The sequence below is a fragment of the Chrysemys picta genome, chromosome 18 (genome assembly GCF_011386835.1).
Source record: "Chrysemys picta bellii isolate R12L10 chromosome 18, ASM1138683v2, whole genome shotgun sequence".
Classification (NCBI taxonomy): Eukaryota; Metazoa; Chordata; order Testudines; family Emydidae; genus Chrysemys; species Chrysemys picta.
This window is the reverse complement of record NC_088808.1, coordinates 6,150,774-6,167,703: the sequence shown is the minus strand read 5'-3', so window position 1 is coordinate 6,167,703 and position 16,930 is coordinate 6,150,774. Positions and strand designations below refer to the sequence as shown.

The 16,930-nt window shown below is 51.2% G+C and overlaps 1 protein-coding gene across 1 annotated transcript in view; it reads right to left on the bottom strand.

Annotated features, from left to right (window-relative positions):
• UAP1L1 (UDP-N-acetylglucosamine pyrophosphorylase 1 like 1) overlaps nt 1-12,637 on the bottom strand; it is a 29,406-nt gene extending 16,769 nt beyond the window's left edge. The window contains exons 1-2 of the mRNA XM_005291433.5: nt 12,223-12,637; nt 50-254 (exon numbers count right to left, since the gene is read on the bottom strand). Coding sequence (XP_005291490.2) covers nt 50-254; nt 12,223-12,514 — 497 coding nt within the window. The 5' untranslated portion in view covers nt 12,515-12,637. The remainder of the gene's footprint in view (nt 1-49; nt 255-12,222) is intronic.
• Between the last annotated feature and the right edge of the window lie 4,293 nt (nt 12,638-16,930).

Genomic DNA, 16,930 nt, shown 5'->3' with positions numbered 1-16,930 from the left:
TGGCTTTCTGTTCTGCTGTACCACGTATACTCAATGTCATGCTACCTACCATGGGATGGTACATGTCGTGCTGTATTTCTTGCCAGCAAGCTGCTCCAGTTTGCGGATTCTTTCTGCCTGGATCTGATACAGGGTCTTCCCACTGGGCAGCCCCACGCTGTACATCCCCTTGGGATAGGCCACGCCCAGGCGGGTCCCTTGCCCTCCAGCCAGGAGCAGCACCGCCACTTTGCTCTGTGAGATCTGACGGAAACCTGCTTGGGACAGAAGCCCCACGAGAGAAAACAAGGGGAAGGAAATGGACGGATCAGCAAACAAAAAGAACAAGTGCTCCGTGCACCTCTGTAGGGGCACAGCGCTGTACAGACGAGAATTAAGCTTCACCATCTCCATGTGATAGGGATGTACCATTCTCCCCATTTTTAGGAGGAGAAGTTAAGCAAGTTCTCAAAGGTTCCGTGTAACGCCACACCCCTTGGTGGGTCGTCAACGGCATGGATTGAACCTCTGACCTCCTGATCTTAAAGCATGAACCTCTAGTTAGTGCTGACATTTGTACAAGTATGGTAAAGCGCTTTTCTTCTTGGGGTGCTGTCTGCAAGTTACCACAAATGGGCAACACCCAATAGGAATCAAATGCAAGGTGCCCCCTTGTGGCAAACGCTGAACTCTGCAGGAGAAAGGGGGAAAGCCCAGCGTATTGCTGTGCTCTATCAGCTCTGCAAAGTTACGAAGAGTAACATCTTGCTTTTTACGCCAACACACAGCGAACAGACACACTGAATAAGGAGCCATTTTTTTCCTGACCTGAAGAAAAGCAACCCGCTCTCCAAATTCGTGATCAGAAGGAAAAGGCCTGTGGCTGTCTGGACATTATCTCACCTTGGCCAGCATCACAACACAAAGCAAAGATTCAGCTTCCAACAGTAAAAGCAACGGACAAAACCCCTCACTGGTGTCAGTGGTGTTACTGTACATGAAAGATGCACTGGGCCCATTGGCTATGACTTTGCTGCCAGGTCTTTGTCCATGGTTAGAAGGCTCAGATCCACCATGGTGATATATTCAGGCAGAGGGGATATTACCACTTCCAAAATAGCTAGTAATGCCAAAACAATAGCACTTAAGAAAGCTAATTACACAACACTGTAATTGCCTACCATGGTGTCACTGTTCAGCACGCTGCACTTAAAGGGACACCACCCCAAGGGTGAGAAGACATCTCGGCACACAGATCACTTTTCCAGACCGCAATTAAGCAAAAACTGTACAACAGCCCATAATAAGGTCCAATCGCTTTGAGCGTTTACGCGAAGTTAAACTCCGAATGGGACAGTATGGAAGTTAAGAAAACCCATTTCCCCACTGGAGCAGAAAGTGGGAATGATGGGGCCTTTGTACAATGCTCAGCAGGCCCCCAATTGCATTTGCTCCCCCTCTTACGGATCCCTCCTTGCTGCTACCCACTTTCATCTTCTTCCTTTGAGGCCACTCTCTGAGCAGTTCTCTCCCCCACTTCCTCTCTGAGCCACAGTGAACCACTGTCCCAGATTTCAAGTCTGGAAGGGACGTGGTGCTCATACTCTGGGGAACACAGGCCGGAGGATTTTGCTGAATTAATTCCTGTTTGAACTACAGCTTCTCTTTTAGGAAAAGAGCCCATCTGGGCTTAAAAATCGCCAGTGATGGAGAATCCACCACAACCCTTGGTAAGTTATTCCAATGGTTATTTATCCTCACTTGACTTTCACCGGGCAAGTGCCTCCCTTTGCCAAAGTGTAAAAAGGAGTTTCCAACCTGAGCGGAGGTGGGTGTATAAGAATTCATTGAGGCTGACAGAGCCTGACATAAATGCAAAGAAACGCCAGGTCTGAAAATGAAAGGTCCTTGTTCCGCTCTCAGCTGGCCTGCCCTCCCCTCTGTTTTTCACCCGCAGCTGTGCTCTTTCGGACTGCGTGCTCTGTACAACAGCAAGCAAGGCTAAGCTCGGCAAACCGAAGGCTAGTCCCAAGTGAAAAGAGCAGATGAGCTATGTAAATAAGGTTCCTGCTTTGGGGATTTTTAGCTCTGAGTGCAGGAGAAGCGTGCATGTGTTCATTCTCCACTAACCTCCTCTAGAACGGGACGCTCTTTTACTTAAACTTCTTATGTCCCTCTCAGAAAAGAAGGGATGTGATACTGACTAGTGCAAATCTCTAGACACAAGCCAACCAGCTTTAATTGCCGGCAAAACTCATGAAATACTGTGTGGCCACTGTGATGCTGGCAGACCAAGTGCCAGCTCATGCCAAAGCCCCAGGCCAATTCACTTGTGTATTAATATAAATTAAAGTGGTTATTAATTGCATAGAATGTACTTGGTGTTTAAACTTCATGAAAATTAATAGGATGTTACATGCATTGATCTCACTTATCTTATCCTGTTCTAATGTAATGGTAAATATTCACATTTGGTATACCTCTGTAACTAAATAACTGATCAAATGAGAAAGACGACTTGTGTAATGCAGATGAAGAACTTTAGCAGAAAAGTGCTAATCTGTGCACATTTGAAGGCAAATGATCATTGTGTGTGATGGCCAGAAATCTAAGACTCCTCTCTGGCCACCAATCAAAGAAAGAGCCCACCTGGATGGTGACCCTGGCAGCTTGTTTTCTCTGAGAAGAAAATATATAAGCAGGATTCAGGGAAAGATCCTGTTTGGACTCTTACAGAGGTGGGTACCGGATGCAAAGCAGAGACAATTTGGGTATCCTGAAAAGACTTTGGGAAACAGGCAATTTATTACATCTTTGCCAGCATTTGGAATTATAGACTGTGACTCACCTGTATATATATTTTACCTCTCAATAACTCTCATTTCTTTTTCTTAGCTAATAAACCTATAGTTAGTTTTCTATAAAATTGGCTGCCAGCATCATCTTTGGTGGGAGATCTAGAATATGGCTCTACCTGGGTGAGTGACTGGTCTCTTGGGACTGGGAGTAACCTGGAATATTTATGATTTTTGGTATAAGTGACCATGTATCACGGAGTCCAATTTGTCGGGGTGGCAAGATAGACTGGAGACTGCCTGTGACTACATGGTAACACTGTTTTAGTGATCTAGGCGTTCACATTTGGGTACTGGCATGGTGAAATCTAATTATAAAACACACCAGCAGTTTGGGGTGTCCGCCCTGCTTCTGACAGTCTGTCCTGAGGCAGGCACTCATGGTCATGAGCACGACAATCAACACTGGACTCTGCTACGCACAGTTCTAGACACAGGCTGACCAGGTTCAACTGCAGGCAAAAATCATGAAATGCTGTGTGGCTACTTGGGGTTGGGTGGTGGCTTTAAAATGAACAAAGAGGTCAGCGTTGAAAACAGAGTCTGTGGGGGAAGGGAGATCATTCCCAGAAATTGGAAGTAGACCCTTAGACCTGGTCTACACTCAGTTTTTGTACCAATTTAACTATTTCAGTAGTTAACCAAAATAATTAATTGCTACAAGCCCTTGTGTGGATGCAGTTATACCCATAAAAAGATCCTTTACCGCAGTATAATTTTTCTCCCTTCCCTTACAGGAATAAACTATACTGGTATAAGTACCTTTATACCAGAATAGCTACATCCACACTGGGGGACGGGGATGTGTGTACCACTTAACTATACCAGTACAGTTAAAGCACCACAATTTGTCCGTGTGGACAAGGCCTTGCAATGCTGGTGCAGCGATGATCAGAAAGGCAAAGGCCCTAGTCTGGCCAGTTCATTGAGTTTTGCCTATCACTCTTCTGGAGAGAACAAGATAAAGCATAAGGCTTGATTACAGCAAGACAAACAAATGGTGCATGGGAACAGTACCAAATGCTAAGCAAGCAGAGAGCACCCTTCCCTCTGTTAGCACTCTTGTGTTTAAGATCTTGGCTGGATTTGTCAGCCTAATTATCTGCAAACAAATTAAAAAACAATAGCAGATGGACTCAGGCTTGGAGCCTCAATGCAAGGCCAAGATGGGCAAACGTCAGTGCCATAACGTCGAAGGGATGTCCGTGCAATGACTGAACAAATGCCATAGAACAACAGTGTAAGAAACTCTCGCAGGTGTAGCCTAACAGGGACGTTAAAGAAAATGGACGTATATTTATCAAATATAGGTAGAAAACTCCCTGTGCGCATCTAATTGGCTCTCAACATGGTTTTCCTCCGGCAGCGATTATTCTCTTTATGATGTGAGCGAGCGTCTGGCACATATGGCGGCACAGCTTGCTGCATGGGTCTAGCTTACTGATACCCGAGTGAGAAGAGTAACTAAGGGAACAGCAGTGCATAAAGAAGCATATCTCCTTTCACACGGGAGCTGGCATCAAACTAGGCCAGTTCTGAGATTTGAGGCGGCAAAGGGCTGCATCCGCACCGTTCTGCCCCTGCTCCCATAGTGCCTTGCACTGAACATCGGCTAATCTAAACCTTTAGCAAAACTGAGCTGTACATTTGCACACCTCGGCAGGATTATTCTATGCAGGAAGGTTGCTAAGATAGCACCTCCAAGCAGAGAAGCAGCACATTTAGCCCCAGCCGCTGGTTCAATTCCAGCTCAAGTATTTACATTTTGCCTTCACAAATTCCTTCCATCATTGATCAATATTGTCTCCTTGTGCGCCCCCATCTTATCCATCTCTTGTCTTATACTCAGACTGTCAGCTCCTTGGGGCAGGGACCGTCTTGTTCTGGGTCTGTAGAGCGCCTAGCACAATGGGGTCCTGCTTCATGACTAGGGCTCCCGGGCACTACCGTAATACCCATAAATAACAACCAAGGTATTCTTCACTCCCCTCCTAGAAACGCAGCAAAATGGTGCTGCTGACGCAGAATGGACAGTGGACGAGAAGCTGGATACGAATCAGCAGTGTGCCCTTGTTGCCAAGAAGGCCAACAGCATATTGGGCTGCATTTGTAGGAGCATTGCCAGCAGATCGAGGGAAGTGATTATTCCCCTCTATTCGGCACTGGTGAGGCCTCATCTGGAGTACTGTGTCCAGTTTTGGGGCCCCCACTACAGAAGGGATATGGACAAATTGGAGAGAGTCCAGCGGAGGGCAATGGAAATGATTAGGGGGCTGGGGCACATGACTTACGAGGAGAGGCTGAGGGAACTGGAGTTATTTAGTGTGCAGAAGAGAAGAGTGAGGGGGGATTTGATAGCAGCCTTCAACTTCCTGAAACGGGGCTCCAAAGGGGATGGATCTAGACCAGGGGTCAGCAACCTACGGCACGCAAGCCGATTTTGAGTGGCACGCTGCTGCCTGCCGCGGTCCTGGCCCCCAGCCCCACTCAGCCCCCACGCCCACCGCTCTCCCCTGCGGGGGCAGGAGGCAGAAGCTTGGTCCTGCAGCAGCCAAGCTTCCCCGCTCCCCTGCTTCTTCCCCAGCGTGGTGCTTTCCTGCCCCTCCTCCTCTCCTTCCCTGCACCGATCAGCTGATGGCCCTTGTGAGGGGGAGGGGGAGGAGTGGCAGCCTGCTTGCTGCTCCGTAGGAGGCAGAGAAGAGGTAGGGACGGGCCTTGGGGAAGGGGGTGGAACAGCGCATATCCCTCCCAGCCCCCTGCCTTGAGCCACTCAGGGCAGGGGGCTGGGAGCACCCCCACGAGCCAAGCACCCCAGCCCTCTGCCCTGGCCCCTGAACCGCCCCCCACACCCTCAGCCTTCTGCCCTGCACCTCCACACACCCCCAGCCCTCTGCCCTGACCCCTGAACTCCACCCCACACCCAGCCTTCTGCCCTGCACCCCCCACACCCCTAGCCCTCTGCCCTGACCCCCCCACACACCCACTTCCCTCTGCCCTGACCTCTGAACCCCCACACACCCCCAGCCTTCTGCCCTGCACCCCCCACATACCCCCAGCCCTCTGCCCTGACCCCTCCCCCAGGTCTGGTGTCCTGGCTGCCAGCCCCTTGCCAGCCGGCGTCCCAGCCACAGGCCCCGCTCAGCCCGCTGCCGGCTAGGTGAACAGAACCCCAGGCTGGCAGCGGGCTGAGCAGGCTGGCGGCGTAAGATCAGCATTTTAACTTCATTTTAAATGAAGCTCCTTAAACATTTTGAAAACCTTGTTTACTTTACATACAACAATAGTTTAGTTATATAATACAGACTTATAGAGAAAGACCTTCTAAAAAACGTTAAAATGTATTACCAGCACGCGAAACCTTAAATTAAAGTGAATAAATGAAGACTCAGAACACCACTTCTGAAAGGTTGCCGACCCCTGATCTAGACTGTTCTCAGTGGTGGCAGATGAGAGAACAAGGAGTAATGGTCTCAAGTTGCAGTAGGGGAGGTTTAGGTTGGATATTTAGGAAACACTATTTCACTAGGAGGGTGGTGAAACACTGGAATGCGTTACCTAGGGAGGTGGTGGAGTCTCCTTCCTTGGAGGTTTTTAAGGTCAGGCTTGACAAAGCCCTGGCTGGGATGATTTAGTTGGGGATTGGTCCTGCTTTGAGCAGGGGGTTGGACCTCCTGAGGTCTCTTCCAACCCTAATCTATGAATCGGATGGCTGCATTCTAAGAGGTACTGAAGCAGCACAGGGCTTTATCCTGCTCCCCTTGAATTCATTGGAAGTTTTGCCATTGACCTCAGCATCGGCTCGCCACTGAAAGCAGAATCCAGAGCTATATGGGCCCGCGGTGCCCGTGCGCCACCAATATTTAAGAACGTGGGCCCAGCTCCACCAATGTTTGGGCTTACCGTGCATTGGGGGGCCCAGTGCTTCAGGGGGACATGGGGTCCAGGGCGGCCTGGGGGGCAAGCAGGGGGCCTGGCACCAGCAGTAGGGAGCAACCCGGCCCCAGCCCGCCCCTGCTCCGCCCGCTCCCCACCCCATTCCATCTCTTCCCCCAAGCGCCTGCCCCTCCTCTTTCCAGCTTCCGCCCCCTCCCCCGAGTGACGCTGGGAGCTGGTGGGGCCAGGCGGGCTGGGGCCAGGTGTGTCAGTCCCAAGGGGGTCTCTGTGACTGAATCTGTCACCGGACGTGCTGAATTTACCCTTGAGCCCATTTTCCCTGCCAGCTTGGGACTCCAGAACCCTGTCCTGGACCCCACGTCCCCCTGAAGCGCGGGGCCCCCCAAAGCGCAGGGCACGGGGCGGTTGCTCCGGTCTGTCCTATGGACAGGACGGCTCTGCTTGGACCCGTTCTGGGCACCAACAAAAATTATATAAAGCTGACGCCCATGTTGGTGACCCCTAGTTCTTGTGTTATGAGGAATAAATAACACTTCCTTATTTACTTTCTCCACACCAGTCATGATTTTTGGATCTCATTCATATCCTCCCTTAGTCGTCTCTTTTCCAAGCTGAAAAAGTCCCAGTCTTATTAATCTCTCCTCATACGGCAGCTGTTCCAGACCCCTAATCATTTTTGTTGCCCTTTTCTGTACCCTTTCTATTTACTTTTTTCGAGATGGGGTGACCACATCTGCACGCAGTATTCAAGATGCAGGCGTACCATGGATTTATATAGAAGCAATATATTTTCTATCCCTTTCCTAATGATGCCCAACCTTCTGTTAGGGAGAGATTTCACCTTCCCCTCTGCAAAAGGGGTGTGGGGGGTGTCAGTGACTGGGCTCCTGTGCATAAAACCCAGCGGGATTCAGAGGAGTAACCAGGCCCAGAGGGAGGGGAAGGAAGGACCCAAGTCCACCAGCATCGGCCCCGGCAAGGTAAGAAGTAGCAGAGCTCTGGGTACGTGGCTGAGCCTAGGGGAATGGGTAAGACCAGTACTGGGTTTGTCATGGCGCCAGGCCCACGCTGCAAAGGGGCCCCGGCCCGCTCTTCTCCACCCCCCACCCACCGCTCCGGCTGCTAGGGCTCCTGCTACAGGGCAGGCTCCACCAGCAGCCAAGCTCCCCGCTCCCCCGCCTCTTCCCCTGAGCGTGCTGTGTTCCCGCCCCTCCCCCTCCCAGTGCTTCCCCCGCCGCCGAACAGCTGTTTGCCGGCGAGAGGGACGGGGAGGAGCGGGGCCATAGCGCGCTCACCGCTCGGTGGAGGAGGCAGAGACGAGGTGGGGGCAGGGCCTTGGGGAAGGGGGTGGAATCGAGGCATACCCCCCTCCAGCCCCCTGCTGTGAGTCGCTCAGGGCAGGGGGCTGGGAGCATCCCCACGACCCCAGCCCACACCCCCAGCCCTGACTCCTGCACTCCCCTCACACGGCCCCACAACCCCAGCCCACACCCCCAGCCCTGACTCCTGCACTCCACTCACACGGCCCCACAACCCCAGCCCTGACTCCTGCACCCCCCCCATCCACACCCCCACCCCTCGCACCAAACAGGAGCTGCTCCAGGTAAGCGCTCCACACCCCAACCTCCTGCCCCAACCCTGAGCCCCCTCCTGCATCCTAACTCCTGGCCAGACCCCACATCCCAACCCCCAGCCCACTCCTACACCCTAACTCCCTCCCAGACCCTGCACCCCCAGCCCTGAGCCCACTTCCACACCCTAACCCTTGGCCAGACCCCACACCCCAACTTTTTTTCCTTTTTTTAATAAAGCCCTCTTAGCCAAAGCGCTTTACAATAGTTAGCTAATGGTACAAACAATATTTGGAAAGATCATTAAGTGGTCCGCCGAGACCCTCAGCGATTTTCAAGAGGTCTGTGGAAAAATAAGTTAGACTACAAAAACAATCAAGGTACCTCACTTTATTTTCATTTACTTGCTCTTACTTATAGGAGGAGGAAGAAAAAAAGAATGAAAAACAGGGATGGGGAGTGGGAGATAAGAGAGAATGTTCTTTTTCTTGGCTGGGTCCCAAGGAGGGCCCCCAAAAATGAAGCTAAGCACAGGGCTAGGGGCCCCCACTAACTCTAAATCCACCACTGGCTGTCACGTCACCTGGGCTGGGGATACTATGTCGACTAATCCCCACAATCTCCAAGCTACCTGGGCAGTACAGCAGACATGGCCTTGAGCATTAGCTCCTCTCCACTCCCTAGCCCACCCACCACTTGCTTCCCCCCCCCTCCCCACTGCTTAAGACATAGCCCTCTCACTTTTAAAAATGATCTTTGTCCTCCAACACCATCAGTTGGCACCTTGCAGGGGAGGGGCCCAGGCCATCAGGTGACAGGGTGTCAGCCATTCTCTGTGCAGACAGCATCACACCTGCCTAGGGCTCTGCAATAATCACACCCCCTTATCCCACCACCGGGATACTTAAGAAATGCATAGGGGAAACTGAGGCACCCACACAGTATTCAGAGAAAACATTAAGAACATCCCCACTTCGTCACACTGGAGGAGGGGCAGTTCAGTGCAGAGAGAGACTAAGAGAATGGGCTAGAACCAGGGAGAAGGTAGGTACCCACTTTATGTGGGCAAGGGGGATCCTGTTTACCCCCTTCCCAGCCCTAATGTACTTGCAGTTTACCCCAGCCCCTCCCTTGCTCCAGCGATCAACCTTGCTGTCTGGGTTGATAAAAATCAATTATTATTTTTTTAAATTAAAAATTGGATTTTTTGTTTAAATCAGATTTTTTTGATAAAATGCTTTTTGAGGAAAACACCTATCTAAAGATAGATTTAATTAAGATACATTATAGCTCAAAGATCTCTCATCGTGGAATAAAGTGACAAAGAGTCCGGTGGCACCTTATAGACTAACAGATGAATTGGAGCATAAGCTTTCGTGGGTGAATACCCATCCAATGAAGTGGGCATTCACCCACGAAAGTTTATGCTCCAATTCATCTGTTAGTCTATAAGGTGCCACCAGACTCTTTGTCGCTTTTTACAGATCCAGACTAACACGGCTACCCCTCTGATACTTGGCATCATGGAATAGGGATGATAAATTCTAATTCTATAGTATGAGATAATATATTCATGTAATGTTTAGGAAAAGTTTTGTAAATGGGTTTCAATAGTTCATGGATTGGGGACCCAATCTTATGCGGTTCCAGGGGCTTCTGTATAGATTATTTAGGTTAATCTTTCTATCTACCCAATGAGACTCAGTGCTCAGTCTAGAAGATACCATCAGAGATGCTTAGTTTTGCAGTTCCCAAACTGTGGACTTGTGTCTCCAGAGATAATATGCTTGTTAACGGCAAAAATGTTTTTAAATAAAATAAATAATATATAGAGGTGAGAAATAACAGACCTCAACTCTGTTGTCCCTCTGCACATTTGTGTTCACAGAGTCAATCCCTTACACCTCTCTCTAAAAGTGAAAAGTTTCAAAAAGTTCAATAAATAGAAGATTGTTGGGGGCGGATAGATCTGGACCAGGAGACGAAGTCCGGAGAAAAATGTGAGACGGGAGGGACGAATGCTTTTTTGTTAAAATATTATGTGTTTGCTGTTGAAGAAAAAAAAATCCAGAATACTTAATGTTGTTGTTTTAGTTAAATAAAGCAATTTAAATGTCTGTCTGGTGATGTTCTCCTCCTAATACAGCCTGGCAAGAAAATCCTCCAAATATTAATGATTAACCTGTTGAACTGGAGATAGTTCCCCTCCCAATGACTTCATAAATATCTCCTTCAATTACCTTTGGTAAATGAAATAACCAAACAACCGTTCATTTTCTGATACAGCTCTAAAACTAACCTGAAACGTTTTCAAAATAAATCACTTTAAAAAGGTATCCTGTGTACCTTCTAAAAATGAAACCTACATCTATCCCGGAGTTGTGAAGAATATGTATTAAGATTATAACAATCACCAAGAACGCGCCTTTATGTAGAAAACCATGATTCAATCGAGTCTTCCTGACTAGTGATTTAAATCATGATTTAAACTAGGGCTACCATATGTCCAGATTTCCCCGGACATGTCCGGCTTTTCGGTCTATAAATAGCCGTCCGTGAGGGATTTTTAAAAATCTAAAAATGTCTGGGATTTCCCCCCGGTCGGCTATTTATAGACAGAAAACCGGCGGCCAAGCACCGCTGGGTACCCAAAGCCCCTTCCCGGCTCCCCCATCCCCTGCAGCCTTACCACGCCGTCCGGCCCCGCAGCTGTCTTCCCCCTCCTCCCCTGCCCTGAACGCTCCGCCCCCTGCTCCTCCCCCTCCCCTGCTTCCCGCCAATCAGATCTTTGCGGGAAGTCTGAAAAGAAGCAGGGGCAGGCGGGAGGCAGCAGCAGGTAAGCTGGGGTGGGGGTGCGCGAGGAGGAGAGCTCCGGGGAGGCGCGGCCCTGGCCGAGCGGCGCCCGGCGGCCTCAGTGGCTCTGGCCCAGCTCGGGCCCCAGCGGTTCCGGCCCAGGTTCCGGCCCCAGCGGTTCCGGCCCCAGGGCGGTGGTCCTGGATCCAGCCCCAGCACCCCGGCCCGGGCCCAGCTCTGGCCCCAGCACCCCCGGCCCGTGCCCGGTCCCAGCACCCCCGGCCCTGGTTCCGGCTGAGCGCGCCAGCCCAGCCCCAAGCCCTGCAACCCCGGCCGGAGTGCAGCCCGATTCCTGGGCTCTTTAAAGCTGGCTCTGGTCAGGGGACAGGGAGGGGGGGTTGGATGGGTCTGGAGTTTGGGGGGGGGCTGTCAGAGGGGCAGGGGTGTGGAGAGGGGTTGGGACAGTCAGGGACAGGGAGCAGGGGGGGTTAGATGGGTCTGGAGTTCGGGGGGGCTGTCAGGGGGCAGGGGTGTGGAGAGGGGTCGAGGCAGGCAGGTAGCAGAGGGGGTTGGATGGGTCAGGAGTTCTGGGGGTACTGTCAGGGGGCGGGGAGCAGTTGGATAGGGCATGGGAGTCCCCGGGGGTCTGTCTGGGGGCGGGGGTGTGAATACGGGGTGGGGGTGTGGATAAGGGTCTGGGCAGTCAGGGGACAAGGAGCAGGACGGCTTAGATAGGGGGTGGGGTTCTAGGGGGCAGTTAGTGGCAGGGGTCCCAGGAGGGGGGCAGTCAGGGGACAAGGAGCGGGGAGGGGAGTTGGGGGTTCTGAGGGGGGCAATCAGGGGGTGGGAGGGAGTGGATGGGGTGGGGGCAGGGGCGGGGCTAGAGCAGGGCTCCTCCCCCCAGTGTCCTCGTTTTTGCTTGTGGAAATATGGTAACCCTATTTAAACCAAATCCTCCCTGTGCTCTTACCCCTGGCCCCTTCATTCCCCAGGGGGCCCACAAATATGCTTAGCGCCAGGCCCACAAAAAGTGACTCCGGCCCCATGGGGCTGCCCCCGAGCGAGGACACAGGGCCCGGGGGAGGAGGTCTGAGGGTCCGAGGCGAAGCCGGCCCCGCTCGCTCACCCACCTTCCGCTTCCCACCGTGCCAGCGTGGCCGGCTCGCTCCGGCTGACGCTGCCCAGGAACTCGGCCGGGACCGGCTCCATCCTGCGGCCCGAGCGCTCCGGGGGCCCCCGCTCCGCCGCCCGAGCCTCCGCCGCCGCCCGCCGGCAGTGCGCGCCCAGCTCCTCCGCCGGCAGCAGCGCCAGGGCCGCCCGCAGCGAGTCGCGCTCGGCCGGCGCCAGCTCGGCCCAGAAGCGCAGCAGGTGGGACTGGCCGGCCCCCGCCAGCCGCGCTCGGAGCTCCTCCGGCGGCGCCATGCCCGGCTCGGGACGCGCCCCGGGAGCCGGCTCCAGCCCGTGCGCCTCGCTCGCCGCTGGGAGCCTGCCCCGCCTCGCCCCCGGCCGCCGCTTCCTGATCCGGGCGGGCGGGGATAAGCAACGCTGGGGCCGGCTGCAGGGGATGGGGGTAGGCGGGGAAGACGGACTGCCGGGGGCGTGGGGGACCCCGGGGGAAGGAGGGGCAGAAGGGGTGAAAGCTCCCAAGAGGGAGACGTGTCTTTCGCTGGCTGCCTGGTCCAGCTCCGCGCTGCCTCCCCGGCTGTGCTGTTAAAGGCAGGGTGTAGCCCAGTGGGGCTCGACCTTACCAGACAACTGTCCCCCTGCCGGGAGTCTGATTTGTCTTGTGACCCCCCTCCCGTCCCCGAGTTTCACCTCACTTAAAAACTCCGTGCTTACAAAATCGGGCATGAAAATACACAAGTGTCACAGCTCAGTGTTACTGAACAAGTGCTTCCTTCCTCATGTTTACCGGAGATTTCTAAAATAAATCGATTGGAATTCAAATATTGTACTTACCTTTCAGTGCATAGCCTATAGCGCCGTATAAACAAGTCAGTGTCTGTATGAAATTTTAGTTAGCACTGACTTGGCTAGTGCTTTTTATGTTGCCTGTTGTAAAACTAGGCAAATCTCTAGATGAGCTGATGTACCCCCTGGAAGACCTCTACGTACCCCCAGGGCTACACGTACCCCCAGGGCTACACGTACCCCCAGGGCTACACGTACCCCCAGGGCTACACGTACCCCTGGTTGAGAACCACTGTAGCCTGTGTGAAATGTATTGTTTGTCTGAAGGGATGAACTGAGCTGCCTTCAGGGCGATGTGCCACCCTAAAAACTTTCCTCATGCTCATACGTTTTTGGTGTTTAAAGGGCTGGCCCATTCAAGTCAATGCGGGTTTTGCCACTGACTGACATGGGAGCAAGATTAAGCCCTATAAGAAATCCTTGTCCGTTTACATCTGTGCGACCTGTCTGCATATAGTCTCTTAGCAGTTCACAAGGTTGTCTTAACTATTGTCCTCGTAGACTGAATGGTATTCCATTTCCTGCATTCTCCTCTAAATACAGTTTCACTCAGAACATTTATTTCTTTGAAAAATGGTATTTTTTGACTCTTTTTGTTCTTAACGCCAGGGCCGGCTCCAGCATTTCTGTCGCCCCAAGCAAAAAAAAAAGCCGCGATTGGCGGCGGCAGTTCAGCGGCAGGTCCTTTGCTCCTAGAGGGAGTGAGGGACCTGCCACCCCCGAATTGCTGCAGATGCCGCCCCTCTCCCTTGGCCGCCCCAAGCACCTGCTTGTTAAGCTGGTGCCTGGAGCCGGCCCTGCTTAACACACCATCAGTTACCTTGTGCGGATGGATGTCATTGTGCTATTTAATATATGGTGTTAATTACAGTTAATTGATTCTAGGAGCTGTGCAATCACATCTCACAGTGTTTTCTGTTCTAACGCTTCCTCTGGTTTTAGTGTGATTTTGCAATCTATCATTTTTCTTTCTACATTTGTTTATTTTTTCTCACCTATAACAGAAGTTTATCCTTAGTCTTCAAGTCATATGCTGATAATGCGATTTCCAAGGTTTTCATCACCACTTTTTCCATTCCTTTAGTTCCACCAATGAGAACTGCCTCTCTCAACCCTTTCCACTCTCTCCAGCAGCATCCTGCTTCTTCACATGCCACCACATCACTGGAGAACTTACACCCCAAATATTCACTAAGGCCATGTCTGCGCCACTGTAAGGTCTCCTGTTTAGCCACTCTATGCTAGCAGGAGAGAGCTCTCCTGACGGCATAATTAAACCACCTCCAGTGAGCGGCGGTAGCTATGTCGGTGGGAGACGCTTTCCTGCCAATATAATGCTGCCCACACCGATGCTTTTGTTGGTGAAACTTATGTCAGTCAGGGGGGTGTTTTTTCACACCCCTGACTGAGAAAATTTTGCCAACAAAAGCCATAGAGAGTACACTTACAGTTTGCGGATGATACCAGGCTGGGAGAGGTTGCAAGTGCTTTGGAGGTTCGGATTAAAATTCAAAATAATCTGGACAAACTGGAGAAATGGTCTGAAGTAAATAGGATGAAATTCAAATAGGACAAATGCAAAGGACTCCATTTAGGAAGGAACAATCAGTTGCACACAGAAAATGGGAAATGACTGCCTAGGAAGGATTACTGCGGAAAGGGATCTGGGGGTCATAGTGGACCACAAACTAAATATGAGTCAACAGTTGCAAAAAAAGCAAAGATTCTGGGATGTATTAGCAGGAGTGTTGCAAGCAAGACACGAGAAATGATTCTTCCGCTCTACTCTGCGCTGATTAGGCCTCAACTGGAGTATTGTGTTCAGTTCTGGGTGCCGCATTTCAGGAAAGATGTGGATAAATTGGAGAAAGTCCACGGAAGAGCAACAAAAATTATAAGGTCTAGAAAACATGACCTATGAGGGAAGATTGAAAAAAATTGGGTTTGTGTAGTCTGGAGAAGAGAAGACTGAGAGGGGACATAACAGTTTTCAAGTACATAAAAAGTTACAAGGAGGAGGGAGAAAAATTGTTTTCCTTAATCTCTGAGGCTAGGCCAAGAAGCAATGGGCTTAAATTGCAGCAAGGGTGGTTTAGGTTGGACATTAGAAAAAAGTCAGGGTAGCCAAGCGGGTTGTGGAACCTCCAACATTGGAGATTTTTAAGAGCAGGTTAGACAAACACCTGTCAGGGATGGTCTAGATAATACTTAGTCCTGCCATGAGTGCAGGGGACTGGACTGGGTGACCTCTCAAGGTCCCTTCCAGGCCTACAAATCTATGACAAACTACAAAGTAAATATCATTAAATCAAACTCTAATAAGTTCTCAAGCAGCGCTTTTCTCACTTTGCCTATCTGTAAATTCCAATTATTGATGGAAATGTTTTTTCATAGGTTTGTGGGTATATGGTGCAATTGACATTTGCCAACATTTCCCGATAAAAATCTAATCCTTCCAAGTCTAGTTATATGTATTTGCCTACCTCGACACACATGACATTGTTCTCAGTGGGAATACCTGCACTGCATAAAGTTAAGCCCTTGTTTAATTTAGCAAATTCTTATAAATTGCAGTTATTGACACTACACACCAAATGTTACAAGACACTAGGTGTTGCAACCTGAAGCAATGCAATTTGCACCTTGCCCAGTCCTGTTTGCAATGCTGGCCTTGGAGTTACGCCCCCCCCCCCCCCCCCCATGCTGTGATTCAATCACACTCAGGCAGGGGTAGTAGCAATGGAGCAACTGGAAACTAAATGTAAAGAAACAAACAACAGATCCTAGGGGGGTGGGTGGCTGGGACTCTTTCCAATCCTGCTACGGGGAAGCTCCAGACACAAGTTCCTATCCTGAAAGAGGGGATGTGGGCAGGTGCCCTCAGTCTCACCCTCTCTGCAGCATCCTGTTTTCAGGAGGAATGAGGGTGGACAGTTTCCATCATGTGCTCTCTGTGGCTAGGGTTGTATTCCTTCTTTTGTGGGATAGAGTCAGAAAGGGCTCTGTTGCAAAAAAGATAAGATCTTGCTATGTCAAAATGTTCCATAAACCGTAAACAGAGATCTGCAGCCACCTCTGGCATGGAACATGGCCACGCAGAGCAATGTTAGACAGTGGTGAAGAAGAGAAGAAATAAATACCGTACCCACCTGAAGCAGAAGGGTTTTGAATTATGCTGGAGAACTGCAAGGGCACCTACCTGGACATCAGTTACAAATCAATTTCCCACTTTGTGCTGCATGAAAGACCTTTGTTTGTTTGCCTGTCCTTTCCAAATCAAACACAGGGACTGCCCTCTCCATTGAATAGGATAACCTGCCATTGTATCCAGATGCACAACCCTCTGCAGCTCAGTGCTCTGAATCCAGCCCGTGGCTCAGATTAAGAGAAAAATCAGCCCTCCGAGGTGCAAAGGGGTCAGCATCATCCCACAAAAAATAGACCAAACCAAAAATCCTACCACCGCCCCCCTGCCGCTTGGAACCAAAGCCAGATCTCAGCCTCACAGTTCAACAGGCAGGGCCGGTGCAAGGATATTTTGCGCCCTAGGCAAAACTTCCACCTTGCTCCCCCCTTTCCCCTCCTCCCCCCCGGAGCATCACTTATCATAAACTTCCAAAAATGAATGCTGCATAATGTGGCATTGTTCATTAGAATTAATACAAGGGGGTCAGAGAAGATGATCACCATGGTCCCTTCTGGCCCAGGGGAACCTATGAGCAAGGAGGAGGCTGAGAATGCCCCCAGCTCGCAGGGTCTCTAAACGTTCCCAGGCTCTGGGTACTTCGCCCTCCGGGGGGGGGGGCCCAGGGGCAAGGAGGGCAGACCCGGGCTCTCCCAGGGAGCAGGTGAGGATCTCCCTGGGGA